At 34.6% G+C, this 23,782-nt stretch overlaps 1 protein-coding gene across 1 annotated transcript in view; it reads right to left on the reverse strand.

The window, feature by feature from the left end:
• The window catches only part of LOC148944087 (transitional endoplasmic reticulum ATPase-like), a 138,152-nt gene that overhangs the window by 39,283 nt on the left and 75,087 nt on the right, over positions 1-23,782 (reverse strand). The window contains exon 7 of the mRNA XM_089100497.1: positions 6,411-6,659. Coding sequence (XP_088956623.1) covers positions 6,411-6,659 — 249 coding nt within the window. The remainder of the gene's footprint in view (positions 1-6,410; positions 6,660-23,782) is intronic.

Here is a 23,782-nt window from a genome sequence, read left to right on the forward strand (position 1 = left end):
AGCCTACTGCGTCATTGGCGCTTAACTGAAAACGGATTATATTACAAGTATTTTCTTTTCCAGTTGTTACAGAATTGAAAATAAAAATAAAATTAAAGTGGAATAAATTCTTGAACTGATGGATTTTTCAAAAATTAATATAATTATAAATCAAATACTAAATTTTATGTTGTTTATATTTTCCAAGACTGTTCAAGATGCAAACAGTGTTCAGTAAAGCACCAATGACGCAGTAGATTTTAAACTTTTACAGTGAGAGAAGGAGGTCATACCCAAACTCTTGGTTGTAGTGATTTTTGTTCGTTTCAAGCTTGATTTACATATTCAATTTAAGTTTCACGCGTTTTAAAATTTACTTATTAATTTACATTAATATCTATTGTATGTTTGTTTGCATTGATTCTTTATTTAATTTCTGTTCGTTTTAAGTTTCATTTATACTTCAATAGGAAAATATTTTTTGTCATTTTAAGCTTGATATTCATATTCAATCTAAGCGTTACTCGCTTTAATATCTATTTATACATTTATATTATTACTTGTTGTATGTTTTTGCTATGATTGCTTACTTAATTTCTGTTCGTTTTGGGTTTCATTTATTCTTTAATAGTAATTTCTGGTCGTTTTGAGTTTGAATTTTAAAAGGTATTGGTATCTGCTGAGCTTAAGTTTAAAATGACCTTTACTTTTCTTTGAAAAACTAATTTTTCGAAAAGTGTTTTTTTTTAATTAATGTCATACAAAGAGCAACAAAGAAAAGAGAATAAACATTGCTTGTCTTGGGTCTTGTGTACCGATTATCCGGCACATTTTTTTGCTGATGAATATGGAGCTGATCAAATTGGTCTCTTATGTTATAATAATTGTCGGTACGTGTGCATTATACCCAAATCAGCGCTATAGACTGTGCAAGGAAATACTAATGGAAACCCGTCAAACGGGTATTTGCCAGATAAATGGATTGCAAATCGTGATTTCTTATCGCGTTTACAATACTTAAACTGTTGTTTTTTGGGGTTTAGGGGGAGGAGGTACCTATGTTAGGTTACATGTTTAATATATTTCTATGCTTTACCCCCCCCCCCCCTCCCTAATGTGCAAATATATAGTCCAAATTTGTCTCTAAACTATTATATTTTCATCCTATTTAATTCTGTTTCATTAGCATTAACCAAACTCGACTTCTTTCGTGTTGTTGGATATAATGCAAAAGTACCCCATTGTCAATTTTTCATTATATTGGTTTTCATTTTTCTGTAGGAATTTTGCCGCGAACAGACAAGGTTAAAAGCTAATGTGCTACTTCAATACAAAATCTTAAAAAATGCTGAGGAGGTGGGCGGTCAATCTAAAAAAGCAACAAAAAGTGGATTCAATCAAAAATATAAGAATATACAGGCAGGAGCGTTCCGAGGTAATAGTAATATTAAAAGGTATGAATTTTAAAAGGTATTGGTATCTGCTGAGCTTAAGTTTAAAATGACCTTTACTTTTCTTTGAAAAAATTATTTTTCGGAAAGTTTTTTTAAATTAGTTTTTGTTTGTTTTTGATTGCAAAAAATTTCGAGTTTTTAAAAATTCTAAAAACTTAAAAAAAAAAAAATCAAATAGTCATCAAAGTACCAAAACTGATATCAAAGTAACAATATCAAAGTGAAAAAATGGGTTTGTGTCAACCTCAGACTTTTTATTATCTGATGTTTGAACTATTTTGAACAAAATTGCTATCTCAAAATTTTTATCGGATGGGTTTGGGGGAAAAAGGGCGTGAGGGGACTAGACTAATCTTCGGTCTCTTTTGACTCTTTAAAAGTGAACTAGAACTTTTTGTTTTCAATCAAATGAGCCCTCTCTGAAGTTTATACGAGTATCCCTACTATTAGAACCATATTTATCCCCAGAGCATAACTTACAACGCCTGTCCCTGGGCCCTGGGGGGCTGTGTCGACCCTGGAGTTTTAATATCTGTTGGTTGAACTATTTTAAAAAAAAATGGTCACCTGAAATTTTTATCGGATGGGTTTGTTCATCCGATACACCCAAAGGCGTGGAGGGCGGGAAGGGCTAGTTGCCCTCCGATCTATTTCACTCTGATAAAATAAACTACAACTTATAATTTCCATTCAAATGAACCCTCTCTGAAGTTTATCCGAGCATACCTTCCATAAGAACCATATGTGCCCCCAGAGCAATACTTACAACGCCTGCCCCGGCCCTGGAGAGGGGGGGTGTCGACACAGGAGTTTTCTTATCTGACCTTTGAACTGTTTTTAACGAAATGACCATACATAAAGGAGTTTTTGTTAGATGATCTTTGAACTATTTTTAACAAAAGGGCTAACTAAAATTGGGGAGGCCAGTTACCCTCTGATCACTTTTGACTCTTAGAAAGGGCACTAGTACTCTCGATTTCCAATTGAATGAGCCCGCTTTGAAGTTTATACGACGACCCCTTCTATAGGAAGTGCCTCTGGGAAAACAATAAATGGAGTGTGGGGGAGGCTAGCTGCCCTTCAATCACTTTTGACTCTTAAAAAGTGAATTACAACTTTAAATTTCTAATCAAATGAGTCCTCTAGGAAGTTTATACGAGCATCCCTTCCATAACAACCATATATACCCCCAAGGCATAACTTAGAACTCCCACCGCAAGGCCCTGGGGGGCTGTGCGACACCGGGGTTTTTTGTTATCAGAACTTTGGACTACTTTTAGCAAAATGTATATATCAAAAATGTCATTTAATGCATTTAGGGCGTGGAGGAGGGGGGGGGGGCTAGTTGCCCTCCGATCTCTTTTGTCTCTTAAAAAGTGAACAAGAACTTTCAATTTCCAATCAAATGAGTCCTCTCCGAAGTTTATACGAGTATCCCTTCCATAAAAACTATATATAGAGCATTACTCATAATGCCTGCCTCCGGGCCCTGGCGTGTTTCGTCGACACAGGAATTTTTCTTATCTGACCTTTGAACTATTTTTAATGAAATGGGTATTATCAAAATTTTATCGGATGGGCTTGGGGAAAAAATGGCGTGGGGAGGGGGGGCTAGTTGCCCTTGGAAATCTTTTGACTCTTAAAAATTGAACTATAATTTCTAATCAAACGAGCCCCCTCTGAAGTTTATACGAGCCTAACTTTCATAAGAACCATATACGCCCCCAGGACAATACTTACAACGCCTATCCCCCGAGCTATGGGGGGCGTTTTTGTTATCTAATTTTTTAAAAAATTTCAAAACACTGGCTATCTCAAAATTTGTAGTGGACAGGTTTGGGAAAAAATGAGCGTGGGGGGGGGGCTAGTTTAACTCTCTTGATTCTTAAAATGTGAACTAAAACTTTCAATGTCCAATGAAATGAGCCCTCTATGAAGTTTATACGAGCATCCCTTTCATAAGAACCATACATGCCCTTAGGGCATAACTTATAACGCCTTCCCCTGTGCTCTGGGGGGTTCTATTGACACCGGATTTTTTCTTATCCGACTTTTGAACTATTTTTAACAAGATATCTATCTTAAAATTTTCATCAGATGGGTTGGGGGATATCTGCCCTCGGATCTCTTTTGACTATTAAAGTGAGCTCGAATTTTCAATATCCAATCAAATGAGCCCTCTCTGAAGTTTATACGAGCATCCCTTTCATGCGAACGATATATGCCCCAGAGCATAACGTACAACGCCTGCTCCCGGGCCCTGGGGGGTTGTGACGACACCTCAGTTTTTGTTATCTGAATTTTGAGAAATTTTTAACTTAATGCCAATCTGAAAATTTTTATTGGGTGCATTTGGGGAAAAGGGGCGAGGGGGGCTAGTTGCCCTCCAATATCTTTTGACTCGATAAAACTTAACTCAAATGAGCCAATCAAATGAGCCATCTCTGAATTTTTTACGAGCATCCCTTCAATAAGAACCATATATTCCCCAAGGGCATAACTTACAACACCTGCTCTCGGGCCCTGGGGGGCTGTGTTTACCCCTGTTTTCGTTATATGGTCTTTGACATATTTTTAAAAAACTATCTCAAAATTCTTATTGGATGGGTTTGAGGAAAAAGGGCGTGGAGGGGGGGGGGCGGCTAGGTGCCCTCCAATCTATTTTGACTCTTAAAAAGTGAATTAGAACTTTTAATTTCCAATAAAATGATCCCTCTTTGAAGTTAATATGAGCTTCCCTTCCATAAGACCCATACATGCCCCCAGGGCATAACTTAAAACGCCTGCCCCCTGGCCCTGGGGGGTAGTGTCGACAACAGAATTTTTTTTATATGATCTTTGAACAATTTTTAACAAAATGGCTATCTTAAACTTTGTATTGGATGCATTTGGGAAAATAGGGTTTAGAGGGGGGGAGCTGGTTACCCTCCAATATCTTTTGACGCAGAAAAAGTGAACTAGAACTTTCAATTTTCAATCAAATGAGCCCTCTCTGAAGTTTATACGACAATATTGTCTATATAAAACCTTAAATGCCCCCAAGGCATAACTTACAATCCTGTCCTGAAGGCTGTGGGGAATTTGTCAACCTCAAAGACCTAATTTCCAGAACTTAAAACTACGTTTAATAAAATGGCTGTCTCGAAATTTTGATTGGATGTGTTTGGGGAAAAGGTCACTTTCAACTATTAAAAAGGGCACTAGCCCTTTGAATTTCCAATCGAATGAGCCTTTTTTGAAGTTTCTACGACACCGCCTTCTATAAAAACCTTATATTTCCCCAGGGTATAACTTAAAACAATTACCTTGAGGGTTGTGGGGGATTGTCCTCCTCAAAAACATATTTTCTATCAGGAAATCAACTACGCTGAACAAAATGGCTATCTCAAAATTTTTATTGGTTGTGCTTGAGGCAAAGTGGGGCGTGGGGGGCTAGTTGCCCTCCAATCACTTTCAACTATTATAAAGGGCACTAGCTCTTTGAATTTCCAATGAAATGATCCATTTTTTAAGTTTCTATGACAACGCCTTCCATAAAAACCTTATATGCCCCCAGGGCATAACTTAAAACCCTTGGCCTAAGGGTTGTGGGGGAGTGTCCTCCTCAAAAATATATTTTCTATCTGGAAATCAACTACGCTGAACAAAATGACTATCTCAAAATTTCGATTGGATGTTTTTGGGGGAATGATGGGCATGGGGGGGGGCTAATCTCCAATCATTTTCGACTATTAAAAAGGGCACTAGAACTCTCAATTTCCAATCGAATGAGCCCCCTTTGAAGTTTCTATAACGACCCCTTCCATATGAAGTGCCTCTGGAAAAAAAAATAAAAATAATAGGCTAAAACATTGGAGCCGTATGGCCTTTACTATAGGCAACGCTACAGCGTTGCCTCTGATAAAGAGAATTACTGACATTTTAAGCTCCAAACTCCCTAAGCTTGGCTTTAAGGTGTTTTTTCTTTCTGGAATGACCATCTCCTCCTTCTTAAACAAAGGCAAAGATATCACTTCAGGTCCGCCAGGAGTATATGAGATTCCTTGCAGTTGTGGTGATTCCTACATAGGTCGTACCATGAGATCTCTACATCACCGATTAAAAGAAAATGCTGATTCCATTGATGCCTGCCTTAAAAAGACAAAGCATAAGAAGGAAGATGGTTTTTCTGCACTGGCCCATCATATTTTTGAAAACCCTTCTCACTCCATTGAGTTTGAACAGGCTCAACTTATTGCTATTGTTCCACAACTCTTAAAGCCGAAAATCAGAGAAGCTCTGGAAATTGCTAAAAACAAACCAGCGATCAATAAAGACAATGGAGAGTTCCGCATCAGCGAAATTTGTGAACCCATTACCCATAGGCTAAAAACTCGCAAAAAACACCACCCTACTTCTATAGACCAAACCTTTTTTAAATCTACTAGGATACCGGCCACCAACGCCTCTACCAAAATCCGGGCCATATTACAACAATAATTCCGGGTTCGACTTATTATTAGTGTTGATCAGTGATTTTAGTTTTATTTTATTAAGTGATTTTATATTCTGGCAAGAGACTTGAATTTGAACTTGATGATGACAGGCCCAGGTCCTGTCGAAATTATCAAATATATATATATATATATATATATATATATATATATATATATATATATATATATATATATATATATATATATATATATATATATATATATATATATATATATATATATATATATATATATATATATATATATATATGTATATATATATATATATATATATATATATATATATATATATATATATATATATATATATATATATATATATATATATATATATATATATATATATACATAGTGTATATATATATATATATATCTATATATATATATATATATTTATATATATATGTATATATATATATATATATATATATATATATATATATATATATATATATATATATTTACATATATCAAAAATTACCTGCTCTAAATCAACATCATCACCAAGTTTCATATTCTTAGTATGAATTCGCAAAATTTCAAGGCGTCCAGTTGTATCAGGAATTCCAATGTCCACTTCTCGGTCAAAACGTCCAAATCGTCTTAAAGCCGGGTCGATGGAATTCGGCCTATTCGTTGCCGCCATTACAATGACATGTGCGCGTTGCTTCAAACCGTCCATCAAAGTCAACAGCTGGGAAACTATACGACGCTCTACTTCGCCATGTGTCTAAAAAAAAAAAAACTCATTTGAAAATCTCCACATAGTGGAAAATGAGGGGAAGAGGGGATGCATTCTGAAGCCGTGTATGTACGTCCCCTGTTAGAAACACATAAAACTTCCTAAAATCTACCATTTCTCATTCACGTCTAGGGATCCATGATTAGATAATTGGCTACTTATACATTATCTAGCCTATTATTGAGAAGGAAGCGTTGCCTCGGCACTTGGCTGAACAGGCATCAGAACATCTCTCATTCACTTCAGAGTAATCTAGGAATAACATACCCAACAAAACGAAAATACGAGATCATGCCACTACCCAGAAGGCGGGGGTCTTGAGCCCACCATACAATTTCAGGACACGCTTTCATGCTTCCAAATTTTTCACAGACTTTGATTATTTTGTATATTTTCTGAATTTACTGAGGAGCGGACCCAACTGTGTTGGCCAAAGAGGACTTGATGCAGCGTTTAGTTATCACCAAATCACCAATAGCAGTAACTTTTATTTTTGTAAATTATAATCATACATTAAAAATTATACATTTTTATTAAAAAAAAAATAAAAAAAATGGGAAGAATGGTTACAAAACATACCAATTATAACCGAAAATCAGCAATATTAATTCTAATAGCAAGAGTTTCAATTGCAAATAATTTCTTTTTTATTACAAAAAAAACATTCAAAGTAATGGAAAGGAAAGAAATGTAAAGAGAGCTGAATATATAAAGTTTTACTTCCACAACAACTTTTCAAGTAATAAAAAAGAGGAAGGAATTCCCCCCTCCTACGCCACTGCTCAGATGTTAAATTATGTCGATGTTCTTTGATTATAACATGTGTCTTACCCGCCCCTCTACTCCTCTCTCTGGTAATGTTTCTAGTTGCATGCCCACCAGTGCGGCTCGAGTGAAAAACATCTTTCTTGTACTTAAAAATAAATCAACACGTATCCGTGATTTATCTTCTGGCAAAAAATAGAAACCTCTGCTAGAAACCTTTGCAAATAGAAACCTCTGCTTCAACGCGAAATATGATGGTGTGATTTTCATTCAGATTCTATGACTTTTAGGGGTTGTTTAACTCTTTTTTTCGAAAATAAGGCAAATTTTCTCAGGCTCGAAACTTTCGATGAACAACACTAAATTTGATAAAACGTGTATATTTGAAATCGGCATAAAAATCCGATTGTTTTGATGTATCTATTGGCATGAAACTTCCGATTTTAAGAGTTTCGGTTACTATTGAGCCGGGTCGCTCCTTACTTACAGTTCATTACCCCGAACTGTTTCACAACACGGCTACTACGGTCTTGCACGATATAGAGCAAACAGTCGAGTTGGTAAGATCGTCACTCCATGGGATGCTAAATATCGATATTGCACGGGAAAGTCTCTCGAGATACAATGCTTCCTAAGAGGGTGAGACAGAAAACGTTAGCCAGTCAAATTAATTTAGCGCTACAAATATGACGTAATCCAAATTGAACAGAAAAAAAGTGTTAAATCTCAAACGAGACAACACAAAAAACAAACACAAAAGTGGAAAATGATCGAAAGTCTCTTTAAGAAGTTAATCATTCATCTGAAGTAAAAAATCTGGGTTGAAAAGTAAAACTAAAGTCAATATGGTCAAATAGCTTTAATAAAAGCCAAATACCTAACACTGCAGAACTTGGTGAATACTGCTACTATATACTTATTATTAAGATGAGCGAAAATCGAAATCAGTTTCACGACGACAAAATTTTGAATACAAGCCATGTGAAGTTACTTGTAATTGATGAAGCTGATGAAATGCTTAGAGATAATTTTCAAATTAGAGAATTTTTTAAGGCCTTGGAAGGAAATTTTCAAGTGATACCATCCTCAGCAACCATGCCCCAAGAAGTCTTTGACATAGCTCAGAAATTTATGTATAACCCTGTCAAGATTCTGGTTAAGAGGAAAAATTTGACTTTAGATGGCATAAGACAATTTTCAGTTAATGTCAAGGAGGAAGAATACAAACTTGAAACTTTCGAGGACCTGTACGACGCAATAGCCACCGGTCAATCCATAATATTCGTAAATACAAAAGAAAAATTGAACAAGTTGCAACATGACCTTGAGTTAGAGGATTTTTTAGTCTCCACAATTCACAGTGATCAGGAGCAGAGTGAGCGAAAAGAGGTATTGGACAAATTTAGAACTGGGAAATCACGTATCTTGTTGTCAACTGCTATCTTAGGCCGCTTAGGTATCGACATCGCTGGTCGAGCAGGCATCGCTGGTCGTAAACTATGATTTACCAAAGAGGATAGAGGAATACATTCACAGGGTTGGACCGGCTGGTAGATATGGACGCAAAGTTGTTACAATCAATTTTGTCACTGATGAGGACATTAGGTAAATGAAGAAAATAGAACACTATTATAACACACATATAGACGTATTGCCTTCGGATCTAAATGCAATTACTATGGCTAGAAACTAAAATCGACAACAAAATAGAACATAAGAAAATACGAGTTATTGTCACATCTATGACAAAGCCCTAATTCTGGCAAAAAACATCAGCAAGAGTCGAGAAAAAGCAAATTTGAATTTTCTGACATTTTTACAAGGTTGTCAACTATAAAATAAATGCAAATTCCTGCTGTTACCCCCCCCCCCATTAAAAAAGACAAATTAAAAAGTCATCAAAATCCCAAGATTTCTATACTAATTACCCTCAGTACGGGTTACTTAATAGCAAGGCCATACCCAAAGGGAGGTTTGCTGAGTTTGAGCCCCCCCCCCCCCGTAAAAAAATAATCCCACCCGTGAGATTGCAACAAAATGCATATAGAGAAAATTTTATATGTTTTTTGAAGTTTTTGTACCACCACCACCCCCCCCCCCCAGAACAAAATCCTGGATACACCCTTGCTTAATAGACAACGATATTTATAATTTTATATTATCAATAGATAAACGATTATTATTATCTATTTTTAACTTTCTTTTTTTTCCAAGGGATTTTGTATATAATGGATGGTCTTAGAAACTTAGGTGAGGGTTAATTTGATTAGAAATTGAACATTCTAATTTCCTTTTCAAAAGTGATTGGATTGAAGAAAGATGCATTTTCTAAAGAAAAATAAAAAATTTTTGTACTCTTTCATCTGGGCTTTACAAACTTGTAAGATGATAAAGCACACAAGGGTTCACGAGAACAAACAGATGAAAAAACGTTGAGGACGAGAACGAAGCAACACAGAAGGTACATATTAAACATGTACCTTTTATAATACCTTTTATGTACCCTTTTATAATTTTTGCAGTTGTTGTTTTTTTTTTTATTGACACTAAAGTGCGAATTTGGCTCATTCGCGCTTGTGATAGCCATTTTTCAGTAATAAATCGTATCTTATCAAGCACAGAAATCAGAGAACGAAAATATACAGGGACAGGGGAAAAAGGAGAAATAAACACACGCACGAAGGTTGAAACGAAAATTTTAAAAGAAAAGAGGAAAGAATACAAAATCAAAACTAGGAGAAATCATAAGAAGATGAGATCAAAGCAACGCATAAAAATGGGAAATAAATGAGATGGAAAAATGAAACATTCTTCCACGAAAAAGAATTATCTAAAATACAAGATGATATAGGACCATAGGAAACCATTATAACCGTTATTGTGACTAACTTTAATAGTAAAAGTTTATCGCAAAAACAAATTTATGGGGATTTCGAAAAAAGCCCGAAACCTCTTGGAAATTTGCTAGTTTTGAGTTTGACTTGGCTATCCATTGTAAATTCTGTTCGTTTTGGGTTTTATTTATTTGTTAATGGTGATTTATGGTAGTTTTAGACTTGGAACATAAGAAAAAACAAACCCGTAGAATTTGACAACGCCGTAAAAACATAAAAAATAAGAATTCGTTGGTTTTCAAAGCCAACTATGCTTTCAAAAGAAAGCTAAACCTTCGTAAAATTTTTGGTAACATATGTTTTTAGCTTAATTTTGATGATTTTTCGCCTACATTTTTTTTCCTTCTTCTTTTTTTTAACTTGGCAAAATGAAAACTGCAATATTAAAATCAACAAGAGTGTAAACCCACATAGAACAATTACAATTCCTCATCTTGAATAGCAAGGAAAATCACATATTCACATAAGAAGCATCTGTTTTTTTTTTCAGGGACGATCGTACTGAACCTTTGGTACTATAGTCTGGGGAAAAAGCTCCTTTGAAATGATACCTCCATAGGGCCTTTTTTAAGTAAAATATGATAATATTAAAATAAAATAAAATTTTGATAAAATCTGGACATTTCTATACAAAATGCTACAAGGTCTTTTGAAAAGTTCTTCTCTGGGTATGATGTTATATTCGGTTCAGCGGTGGCGCAAGGGGGTTTGATCTCAGCTTGATAATACGGGACTCGTGGGATCGAACCCCATCACAACACACTTCACGGCCGACGCAAGGATCATAGTTGCTAGTAAAAGACGAACACGACTACGGTAACCAAAAATATAGTCTGAAACCCCAAAGAACCGCGTCGAATTGAAACAAGGTGAACCACTAGAATCACCTTCGCCGAAAACCCGATACAGGCAATGATGTCATATTTGAGTTACTCCGTTACCTTATTCCCTGAAATGTCGTCATATTCCTTGAAATGTCATAAACTGGTTTTCAGAGTATTTCGTGTATTATAAACTACAAAGAAATGGTTGCTAATAATGTTTAAATATTGAATAATCCTAGTAGGGAGTGATAGCACCATAAACATGGATCGCTCTTTACTAGACTATAAAAGTTAGTATAGGCATGTCATGGCGTAATGATATTATTTCATGACGTCTTCGGAATAAAAACATAATGTCGTGTTTTTCTATTCACATCATAGTTCTAATAAAACTATGACGACATTCATTATTTATATAAATAGGGTTTCAGGCAAGGTGGTTCTAATGATGTAGGCTACTTTTGTTTTGATCTGACTATTTTTAGGAGTTCTGGGTTTTTATATTTCTTAGCATTGAACGTGATCGTCTCTTACTAGGTTGCTAGATACTGCTGCAACCCGGATTCACACAGTTATGAGAGGCAGCGTGGCCGAGTGGTCCAAGGCGCCGGTGTTAGCTACCAGTCTCTTCGGAGGAGTGGGTTCAAGTCTTACCGCTGGTAGTATTTTATACCAAAGCAAACCTCTTATCTTAGCTACTATGGGCTGGAAGTTTGTTCTTTACTGTAAAAGATATTATATATGCCTTTATATATTATGACGGCATGCATCAATATAAAAGGATGCAAAGAGTCAAGTGATCTCGGTATGATAAAATTACAAACACGAAAAAGCCTACAGCTTTTTCTTAATTGGTCGGAATAGTAAGAGACGACCTGGCTACATCCGACGATTATGACGTTATTGATCAATCTTTAACATGAACTATCCAGTTTTTCGCAAAAAATTGATTCTATTTTTAAAATAATTTGATTTAAGTACAAAAGCTTTTTAACCCCATTAATTTCCATTAAAATGAGCCATGGAACAACTCTCTACGATGTTCCAGTGCCAAGATATCTGTGGAAGAAAAAAAGAAAAAAGAAAAAAAGATGCCGTTTAGGCAGAATGTTGTAGTAGCTGTCACTTTTCTTGATTTTCTAGCAAAAATATTTCCCTTGCTGTTCAAGCCAAGGGACAGAAAGTTTCCTATACAGGGGTTTCGGACAAAACCGTTCTAATGGTGTATTTTTTGTTTTGATCTGACTTTTTTTTGGAGTTATGGGTTTTCATATTTCTTAACATTGGACGTTATCGTCTCTTACTAGGTTGCTAGCTACCGCTGCATCCCGGATACTAGCTACCGCTGCAACCCGGATTAAACGGAAACTTGTAGGCAAGATTAATTACGAATTACCTTACTCCGGTGATCACCAAACAGTTCGTGGTAGTGAACTGTAAGTACGGAGCTACTCAGTCCAATAGTAACCGAAACTGTAGAGTAAATTTCAATAACAACAAATACGTCAAAAGAATCGGCTTTTTATTCTAATTCTAAATACACAAAACTCATTAAGTTTGATGTTACCCATCAAAAGCAACGAAAATGAGAACATTTTAGGATAATTTCTTAAACCACATTGGCCTGACATCACATAAAGAAAGAAAGAAGAGCAAAAATGGGGTTTTTAAAGGCAAAATGAAAAAATTGAAAAAAAAACACACATAGCGAATATTTTGAGAGGACCATCACCTCTCTTTTTCAGCGCGAAACGAAATAATGTATCCAAGGAAAGCGCGGAAGAAAAAAACAACAAAAAACAAAAGCGGAAAGTCAATTAGAAAAGAACCAAAAAACCAAAGAAAAAACCAAAAACTTAAAAGATGAATAAAATTCAATAATAGCCAAAAATTATAAGAATTAAAACCAAATACCTAACAACCATAAAAGCGAGTTATTCGCCAATATCCGTGGTTTGCACAAAATCCAAAAAATTATGAACTGCCATCGACGGATACTAGCGAACAACTGAGAAATAAAAGAAAAGAATACAATTCATTCACTCAAAAAGAAAGCGAACAAGCAATTAAATAAGTTGAAGAACTATGTCAGTTCTTCAACTTATTTCGGATTTTAATTAATGCATTTCTTGCAGACACCCTTTGAGACCTAAGGGGTTGTTCACGTGTTTGATTATATGACTGGGAAAGTGGTTCAAGGTTTATTTCAGGGATTACTAAAGTATCGGCTTCTTTTTTGAGAAAACCGAAATATGACTCGTTTATTCTTAAATCACCGGAATCTCTGTTTAAAGCTAGACCTAAATGTTGGTATTTATAAGTTTCAACAGCTTCTCTGTAGTGCTGGACAATACCTTTGTAATGCGAAATTAGGCTAGCTTGATTAAAAAAAAAATAGTATCGTCTGATTTTTCAAAAATGTGCTCTGCAAGGACAGAGTCAAATGTTCTGATTTTTTCCGCTTTTTAAGTGATTATTAATTGAACTAAGGTTCTGAGTTAATCTATCCGTTAGTCGCTGATCATTTCTTCCGATATACCAAAGACCACACGAACAAGGAATTCTGTAGGCACCGGAGTTTTCACCTATCGGGACAGGGTCTTTACCTTGATAAATTTGGGACCTGATAGTTTTTCTGCGTCTATAATAAGTGTAAATGTTATTTTTTCGTAGATTTTTTGAAATATGGTCTGAAACCCCTTTAACGTATGGGAGACATAGATAAACTGAATTTTCCCTTTGATCTGTGTTTTCTGTGTAACTATCTCATAATCTTTTAATGCGTTTTGCAATTACAGAATTTATTGAACTAATTGGATAACCATTCCTAAATAAAATATCTCTAAGGTGGTTGAGCTCTAAATCCAAGAAGCGTGTTGAACAAACTTTCAATGCTCTATCAACTAGAGAAGTGACAACACCTCTTTTCACAGCAGGAGAATGATTAGAGGAATAACTTAAGTAACGGTCATTATGTGTGGGTTTTCTACAGACACCAAACTCGAAAAATGTATCATTTCAGTGCACCAGAACATCTAAGAAAGGAAGACACTTCTCTATCTCTGATTCCTGAGTAAATTTAAGTTTTGAATCCAAGGAGTTGAGCAAGTGAAGAAAAGAACCCCGAGACTCGTCGCCATGCTCCCACAAATTAAAAATATAATTTTTAAAACGAACCCAAAATTCAGGTTTACAAAAACTTTGCAAAATTGCCCTTTCTTCAACGTCTTCCATGAAGATATCAGCCTGTACTGGAGAAAGGGGGACACCCATGGAAAACCCATATCTCTGTCTATAAAAAATGCCTCTATAATGGAAGTAAAAGAAGTTCTGTTACAAAGGGCTGTAAGTGAAAGAAGTGTCTGATTCGAATAAGTAGATTTTTCTGATATAGATGGGTTAGAATTAAGTTTATGATCCAAAATCAGTTCGGCCTTTTGAGGATCACAATCGGTATACATTGAATCTGCATCAAAACTGCCAATTCTTGTATTTGGTTTAACCGAAACTTGCTTTACCTTGGAAACAAAGCTAGCGGAATTTTTAATATAGGATTTTTGAGCGGATATTGGCGAATAATTCGCTTTTAATTCCTGGTTCGGTTTGTTTTTAAGTGAATGAATTATTTTCTTTTCTTTTATTTCTCAGTTGTTCGCTAGTATCCGTCGATGGCAGTTCATAATTTTTTGGATTTTGTACAAATCGCAGGTATTGGCGAATAACTCGCTTTTAATTGATGGTTCGTTTTGTTTTGAGTGAATGAATTGTTTTCTTTTCTTTTATTTCTCAGTTGTTCGCTAGTATCCGTCGATGGCAGTTCATAATTTTTTGGATTTTGTACAAATCGCAGGTATTGGCGAATAACTCGCTTTTAATTCCTGGTTCGTTTTGTTTTGAGTGAATTTATTATTTTCTTTTCTTTTATTTCTCAGTTGTTCGCTAGTATCCGTCGATGGCAGTTCATAATTTTTTGGATTTTGTGCAAATCGCGGGTATTGCCCAATAACTCGCTTTTAATTCCTTGTTCGATTTGTTTTTGAGTGAATTAATTGTTTTCTTTTCTTTTATTTCTCAGTTGTTCGCTAGTATCATTCGATGGCAGTTCATAATTTTTTGGATTTTGTGCAAATCGCGGATATTGGCGAATAACTCGCTTTTAATTGCTGGTTCGTTTTGTTTTTCAGTGAATGAATTCTTTCCTTTTGTTTTATTTCTCAGTTGTTTGCTAGTATCCGTGAATGGCAGTTCATATATTTTTGGATTTTATGCAAATCGCGGATATTAGCGAATAACTCGGTTTTAATTACTGGTTCGTTTTGATTTTGAGTGAATGAATTGTTTTCTTTTCTTTTATTTCTCAGTTGTTCGCTAGTATCCGTCGATGGCAGTTCATAAATTTTTGGATTTTGTTCAAATCGCGGATATTGGCGAATAACTCGCTTTTAATTGTTGGTTCGTTTTGTTTTTGAGTTAATTAATTGTTTTCTTTTGTTTTATTTCTCAGTTGTTCGCTAGTATCCGTAGATGGGAATTCATATTTTTTTGGATTTTGTTCAAATCGCGGGTGTTGGCGAATAACTCGCTTTTAATTGCTGGTTCGTTTTGTTTTTGAGTGAATGTAGTGTTTTATTTTCTTTTATTTCTAAGTTGTTCGCTAGTATCCGTCGATGGCAATTCATAATTTTTTGGATTTTGTGCAAATCGCGGATATTTGCGAATAACTAGCTATTAATTGCTGGTTCGTTTTTGTTTTTGAGTGAATGAATTGTTTTGTTTTCTTTTATTTCTCAGTTGTTCGCTAGTATCCGTCGATGGCAGTTCATAATTTTTTCGATTTTGTGCAAATCGCGGGTATTGGCGAATAGCTCGCTCTTCTTTGCTGGTTCATTTTGTTTTTGAGCGAATGAATTGTTTTCTTTTCTTTTATTTCTCAGTTGTTTGCTAGTATCGGTCGATGGCAGTTCATAATTTTTTGAATTTTGTACAAATCGCATATATTGGCGAATAACTCGCTTTTAATTGCTGGTTCGTTTTGTTTTTGAGTGAATGAATTGTTTTCTTTTCTTTTATTGCTCAGTTGTTCGCTAGTATCCGTCGATGGCAGTTCATAATTTTTTGTATTTTGTGCAAATCGCGGATATTGGATAATAACTCGCTTCTGATTGCTGGTTCGTTTTGTTTTTGAGTGAATGAATTGTTTTCTTTTCTTTTATTGCTCAGTTGTTCGCTAGTATCCGTAGTTGGCAGTTCATAATTTTTTGAATGAATTGTTTTCTTTTCTTTTATTTCTCAGTTGTTCGCTAGTATCCGTCGATGGCAGTTCATAATTTTTTGGATTTTGGGAAAATCGCGGATATTGGCGAATAAATCGCTGTTGATTGCTGGTTCGTTTTATTTTTGAGTGACTGAATTGTTTTCTGTTCTTTGATTTCTCAGTTGTTCTCTAGTATCCTTCGATGGCAGTTCATAATTTTTTGTATTTTGTGAAAATCGCGGAAATTGTCGAATAACTCGCTTTTAAGTGCTGGTTCGTTTTGTTTTTGAGTGGATGAATTGTTTTCTTTAATTTATCAGTTCTTCGCTAGTATCCGTCGATGGCAGTTCATGATTTTTTTGATTTTGCGCATATCGCGGATATTGGCGAATAACTCGATTTTTATTGCTGGTTCGGTTTGTTTTTGAGTTTATTAATTGTTTTCTTTTCTTTTATTTCTCAGTTTTTCTCTAGTATCCGTCGATGGCAATTCATAATTTTTTGGATTTTGTGCAAATCGCGGATATTGGCGAATAACTCGCTTTTAATTGCTGGTTCGTTTTGTTTTTGAGTTAATGAATTGTTTTCTTTTCTTTTATTTCTCAGTTTTTCGCTAGTATCCGTCGATGGTAATTCATATTTTTTTGGATTTTGTGCAAATCGCGGATGTTGGCGAATAACTCGCTATTAATTGATGGTTCGTTTTGTTTTTGAGTGAATGAATTGTTTTAGTTTGTATTATTTCTCATTTGTTCGCTAGTATCCGTCGATGGCAATTCATAATTTTTTGGATTTTGTTCAAATCGCGGATATTGGCGAATAACTAGCTGTTAATTGCTGGTTCGTTTTTTTTTTTGAGTGAATGACTTGTTTTCTTTTCTTTTATTTCTCAGTTGTTCGCTAGTATCCGTCGATGGCAGTTCATAATTTTTTCGATTTTGTGCAAATCGCGGGTATTGGCGAATAACTCGCTCTTCATTGCTGGTTCGTTTTGTTTTTGAGCGAATGAATTGTTTTCTTTTCTTTTATTGCTCAGTTGTTTGCTAGTATCGGTCGATGGCAGTTCATAATTTTTTGTATTTTGTACAAAACGCTTATATTGGCGAATAACTCGCTTTTAATTGCTGGTTCGTTTTGTTTTTGAGTGAATGAATTTTTTTCTTTTCTTTTATTTATCAGTTGTTCGCTAGTATCCGTCGATGGCAGTTCATAATTTTTTGTATTTTGTGCAAATCGCGGATATTGGAAAATAACTCGCTTCTGATTGCTGGTTCGTTTTGTTTTTGAGTGAATGAATTGTTTTCTTTTCTTTTATTGCTCAGTTGTTCGCTAGTATCCGTAGTTGGCAGTTCATAATTTTTTGAATGAATTTTTTTCTTTTCTTTTATTTCTCAGTTGTTCGCTAGTATCCGTCGATGGCAGTTCATAATTTTTTGCATTTTGTGCCAATCGCGGATATTGGCGAATAACTCGCTTTTAATTGCTGGTTCGTTTTGTTTTTGAGTGAATGAATTGTTTTCTTTTCTTTGATTTCTCAGTTGTTCGCTAGTATCCGTCGATGGCAGTTCATAATTTTTTGTATTTTGTGAAAATCGCGGATATTTGCGAATAACTCGCTTTTAATTGCTGGTTCGTTTTGTTTTTGAGTTGATGAATTATTTTCTTTAATTTATAAGTTGTTCGCTAGTATCCGTCGATGGCAGTTCATGATTTTTTTGATTTTGAGAAAATAGCGGATATTGGCTAATAACTCGCTGTTGATTGCTGGTTCGTTTTGTTTTTGAGTTAATTAATTGTTTTCTTTTCTTTTATTTCTAAGTTGTTCGATAGTATCCTTCGATGGCAGTTCATAATTTTTGGGATTTTGTGCAAATCGTGGATATTGGCTAATAACTCGCTGTTAATTGATGGTTCGTTTTGTTTTTGATTGAATGTATTGTTTTATTTTCTTTTAGTTCTCAGTTGTTAGCTAGTATCCGTCGATGGCAGTTCATAATTTTTTAGATTTTGTGCAAATCGCGGATATTGGCGAATAAATCGCTTTTAATTGCTGGTTCGTTTTGTTTTTGAGTGAATGAATTGTTTTCTTTTCTTTTATTTCTCAGTTGTTCAATAGTATCCGTCGATGGCAGTTCATATTTTTTTGGAGTTTTTGCAAGTCGCGGATATTGGCGAATAACTCGCTTTTAATGGATGGTTCATTTTGCTTTTGAGGGAATGAATTGTTTTCTTTTATTTTATTGCTCAGTTGTTCGCTAGTATCTGTCGATGGCAGTTCATAATTTTTTGAATTTTGTGCCAATCGCGGTTATTGGCGAATAACTCACTTTTAATTGCTGGTTCGTTTTGTTTTTGAGTGAATGAATTGTTTTCTTTTCTTTCTCAGTTGTTCGCTAGTATCCGTCGATGGCAGTTCATAATTTTTTGTATTTTGTGCAAATCGCGGATATTGGCGAATAACTCGATTTTTATTGCTGGTTCGTTTTGTTTTTGAGTTAATGAATTGTTTTCTTTTCTTTTATTTCTCTGTTGTTCGCTAGTATACGTCGATGGGAGTTCATAATTTTTAGGATTTTGTGCAAATCGCGGATATTGGCGAATAACTCGCTTTAAATTGCTGGTTCGTTTTGTTTTTGAGTGAATGAATTGTTTTCTTTTCTTTCTCAGTTGTTCGATAGTATCCGGCGGTGGAAGTTCATAATTTTTTTTATTTTTTTAAAATCTCGGATATTTGCGAATAAATCGATTTTAATTTCTGGTTCGTTTTGTTTTGAGTGAATGAATTGTTTTCTTTTATTTTATTTCTCTGTTGTTCGCTAGTATAAGTCGATGGCAGTTCATAATTTTTTGGATTTTGTGCAAATCGCGGATACTGCCCAATAACTCGCTTGTAATTGCTGGTTCGTTTTGTTTTTGAGTGAATGTATTGTTTTCTTTTCTTTTGTTTCTCAGTTGTTCGCTAGTATCCATCGACGGCAGTTCATATTTTTTTGTATTCTGTGCAAATCGAGGATATTGGCGAATAACTCGCTTTTAATTGCTGGTTCGTTTTGTTTTTCAGTGAATGAATTCTTTCCTTTTGTTTTATTTCTCAGTTGTTTGCTAGTATCCGTGAATGGCAGTTCATATATTTTTGGATTTTATGCAAATCGCGGATATTAGCGAATAACTCGGTTTTAATTACTGGTTCGTTTTGATTTTGAGTGAATGAATTGTTTTCTTTTCTTTTATTTCTCAGTTGTTCGCTAGTATCCGTCGATGGCAGTTCATAAATTTTTGGATTTTGTTCAAATCGCGGATATTGGCGAATAACTCGCTTTTAATTGTTGGTTCGTTTTGTTTTTGAGTTAATGAATTGTTTTCTTTTCTTTTATTTCTCAGTTTTTCGCTAGTATCCGTCGATGGTAATTCATAATTTTTTGGATTTTGTGCAAATCGCGGATGTTGGCGAATAACTCGCTTTTAATTGCTGGTTCGTTTTGTTTTTGAGTGAATGAATTGTTTTCGTTTCTATTATTTCTCAGTTGTTCGCTAGTATCCGTCGATGGCAATTCATAATTTTTTGGATTTTGTGCAAATCGCGGATATTGGCGAATAAATAGCTTTTAATTGCTGGTTCGTTTTTGTTTTTGAGTGAATGAATTGTTTTCTTGTCTTTTATTTCTCAGTTGTTCGCTAGTATCCGTCGATGGCAGTTCATAATTTTTTGGATTTTGTGCAAATCGCGGGTATTGGCGAATAACTCGCTCTTAATTGCTGGTTCGTTTTGTTTTTGAGCGAATGAATTGTTTTCTTTTCTTTTATTGCTCAGTTGTTTGCTAGTATCGGTCGATGGCAGTTCATAATTTTTTGAATTTTGTACAAATCGCATCTATTGGCGAATAACTCGATTTTAATTCCTGGTTCGTTTTGTTTTGAGTGAATTTATTTTTTTCCTTTCTTTGATTTATCAGTTGTTCGCTAGTATCCGTCGATGGCAGTTCATAATTTTTTATATTTTTTAAAAATCGAAGATATTGGAGAATAAATAGCTAATGATTGCTGGTTCGTTTTGTTGTTGAGTGAATTAATTGTTTTCTTTTCTTTTATTTCTCAGTTGTTCGCTAGTATCCGTAGTTGGCAGTTCATAATTTTTTGAATGAATTGTTTTCTTTTCTTTTATTTCTCAGTTGTTCGCTAGTATCCGTCGATGGCAGTTCATAATTTTTTTAATTTTGTGCCAATCGCGGATATTGGCGAATAACTCGCTTTTAATTGCTGGTTCGTTTTGTTTTTGAGTGAATGAATTGTTTTCTTTTCTTTGATTTCTCAGTTGTTCGCTAGTATCCGTCGATGGCAGTTCATAATTTTTTGTATTTTGTGAAAATCGCGGAAATTTTCGAATAACTCGATTTTAAGTGCTGGTTCGTTTTTTAATTGAGTTTATGAATTCTTTTCTTTTATTTCTCAGTTGTGCTCTAGTATACGTCGATGGCAGTTCATGATTTTTTTTATTTTGCGAATATAGCGGATATTTGCAAATAACTCGATGTTTATTTCTGGTTCGGTTTGTTTTTGAGTGAATTAATTGTTTTCTTTTCTTTGATTTCTCAGTTTTTCGCTAGTATCCTTCGATGGCAGTTCATATTTTTTTGGATTTTGTGCAAATCGTGGATATTGGCGAATAACTAGCTTTTAATTGCTGGTTTGTTTTGTTTTTGAGGTGAATGTATTGTTTTCTTTTCTTTTATTGCTCAGTTTTTCGGTAGTATCCGTCGGTGGCAATTCATAATTTTTTTGTATTTTGAGTCAATCGTGGATATTGCCGAATAACTCGCATTTAATGATTGATTCGTTTTGTTTTTGTTTTAATTAATTTATTTACTTAATTTTCTTTCTAAGTTGTTAAAATTTGTAAGTAGGTGCGAAGTCATATTTTTTTGGATTTCTTGAAAATAGCGCGTCCTTCACAATAACTAGAGTGATTTTTCTGAGTCGTTTTGCTTTTGAGTTAATGTCTGTTTGTCTTTTCTTTTGTTGATCAGTTGTTAGATAGTATCAGTCGGTGGTAGTTCATATTTTTTTGGATTTTTTGCAAATCGTGGATATTGGCGAATAGCTCTCTCTTCAGTGCTGGTTCATTTTGTTTTTGATCGAATGTATTTTTTTCTTTTCTTTTATTGCTCAGTTGTTTGCTAGAATCTGTCGATGGCAGTTCATAATTTTTTGGATTTTGTGCCAATCGCGTGTATTGCCGAATAACTCACTTTTAATTCCTGTTTCGTTTTGTTTTTGAGTGAATGAATTGTTTTCTTTTCTTTTATGTCTCAGATGTTCGCGAGTATCCGTCGATGGAAGTTCATAATTTTTTTAATTTTGTTCCAATCGAGGATATTTGCGAATAAATAGATTTTAATTGCTGGTTCGTGTTGTTTTTGAGTGAATGAATTGTTTTATTTTCTTTGATTTCTCAGTTGTTCGCTAGTATCCGTCGATGGCAGTTCATAATTTTTTTGATTTTGTGCAAATCGCGGATATTGGCGAATAACTCGATTTTAATTGCTGGTTCGTTTTTTTTTGAGTGAATGAATTGTTTTCTTTTATTTTATTTCTCAGTTGTTCGCTAGTATCCTTCGATGGCAGTTCATAATTTTTTGTATTTTTTGCAAATCGAGGATATTGGCGAATAACTCGCTTTTAATTGCTGGTTAGGTTTGTTTTTGAGTGAATGAATTATTTTCTTTTATTTCTCAGTTGTTCGCTAGTATCCGTCGATGGAAGTTCATAATTTTTTGTATTTTGTGCCAATCGCGGATATTGGCGAATAACTCGCTTTTAATTGCTGGTTCGTTTTGTTTTTGAGTGAATGAATTGTTTTCCTTTCTTTTATTTCTCAGTTGTTCGCTAGTATCCGTCGATGGCAGTTCATAATTTTTTGGATTTTGTGAAAATCGCGGATATTGGCGAATAACTCGCTTTTAATTGCTGATTCACTTTGTTTTTGAGTGAATGAATTGTTTTCTTTTCTTTTATTTCTCAGTTGTTCGCTAGTATCCGTCGATGGCAATTCATAACGTTTTGGATTTTGTGCAAATCGCGGATATTGGCAAATAACTCGCTTTTAATTGCTGGTTTGTTTTGTTTTTGAGTGAATGAATTGTTTTCTTTTGTTTTATTTCTCAGTTGTTCGCTAGTATCCGCCAATGACAGTTCATAAATTTTTGGATTTTATGCAAGTCGCGGATATTGGCGAATAACTCGCTTTTAATGGCTGGTTCCTTTTGCTTTTGAGTGAATGAATTGTTTTCTTTTCTTTTATTTCTCAGTTGTTCGCTAGTATCCATCTATGGCAGTTCATAATTTTTTGGATTTTGTGCAAATCGCGGATACTGGCGAATAACTCGCTTTTAATTGCTGGTTCGTTTTGTTTTTGAGTGAATGTATTGTTTTCTTTTCTTTTATTTCTCAGTTGTTCGCTAGTATCCATCGACGGCAGTTCATATTTTTTTGTATTCTGTGCAAATCGCGGATATTGGCGAATAACTAGCTTTTAATTGCTGGTTTATTTTGTTTTTTAGGTGAATGTATTTTGTTCTTTTCTTTTATTGCTCAGTTGTTCAGTAGTATCCGTCGGTGGCAGTTCATATTTTTTTGGATTTTATGCAAGTCGCGGATATTGGCGAATAACTCGCTTTTAATTGCTGGTTCATTTTACTTTTGAGTGAATGAATTGATTTCTTTTCTTTGATTTCTCAGTTGTTCGCTAGTATCCGTCGATGCCAGTTAATAATTTTTTGGATTTTGGGAAAATCGCGGATATTGGCGAATAACTCGCTTTTAATTGCTGGTTCGTTTTGTTTTTGAGTGGATGAATTGTTTTCTTTTCTTGTATTTCTCAGTTGTTCACTAGTATCCGTCGATGGCAGTTCATAATTTTTTAGATTTTGTGCAAATCGCGGATATTGGCGAATAACTCGCTTTTAATTGCTGATTCACTTTGTTTTTGAGTGAATGAATTGTTTTCTTTTCTTTTATTTCTCAGTTGTTCGCTAGTATCCGTCGATGGCAATTCATAACGTTTTGGATTTTGTGCAAATCGCGGATATTGGCGAATAACTCGCTTTTAATTGCTGGTTTGTTTTGTTTTTGAGTGAATGAATTGTTTTCTTTTGTTTTATTTCTCAGTTGTTCGCTAGTATCCGCCATAAATTTTTAGATTTTATGCAAGTCGCGGATATTGGGGAATAACTCACTTTTAATGGCTGGTTCCTTTTGCTTTTGAGTGAATGAATTGTTTTCTTTTCTTTTATTTCTCAGTTGTTCGCTAGTATCCGTCGATGGCAGTTCATAATTTTTTGTTTTTTGTGCAAATCGTGGATATTGGCGAATAATTCG

The sequence above is a fragment of the Artemia sp. Qi Xiang Cuo genome, chromosome 14 (assembly GCF_049724085.1).
Source record: "Artemia sp. Qi Xiang Cuo chromosome 14, ASM4972408v1, whole genome shotgun sequence".
NCBI classification, from domain to species: Eukaryota; Metazoa; Arthropoda; class Branchiopoda; order Anostraca; family Artemiidae; genus Artemia; species Artemia sp. Qi Xiang Cuo.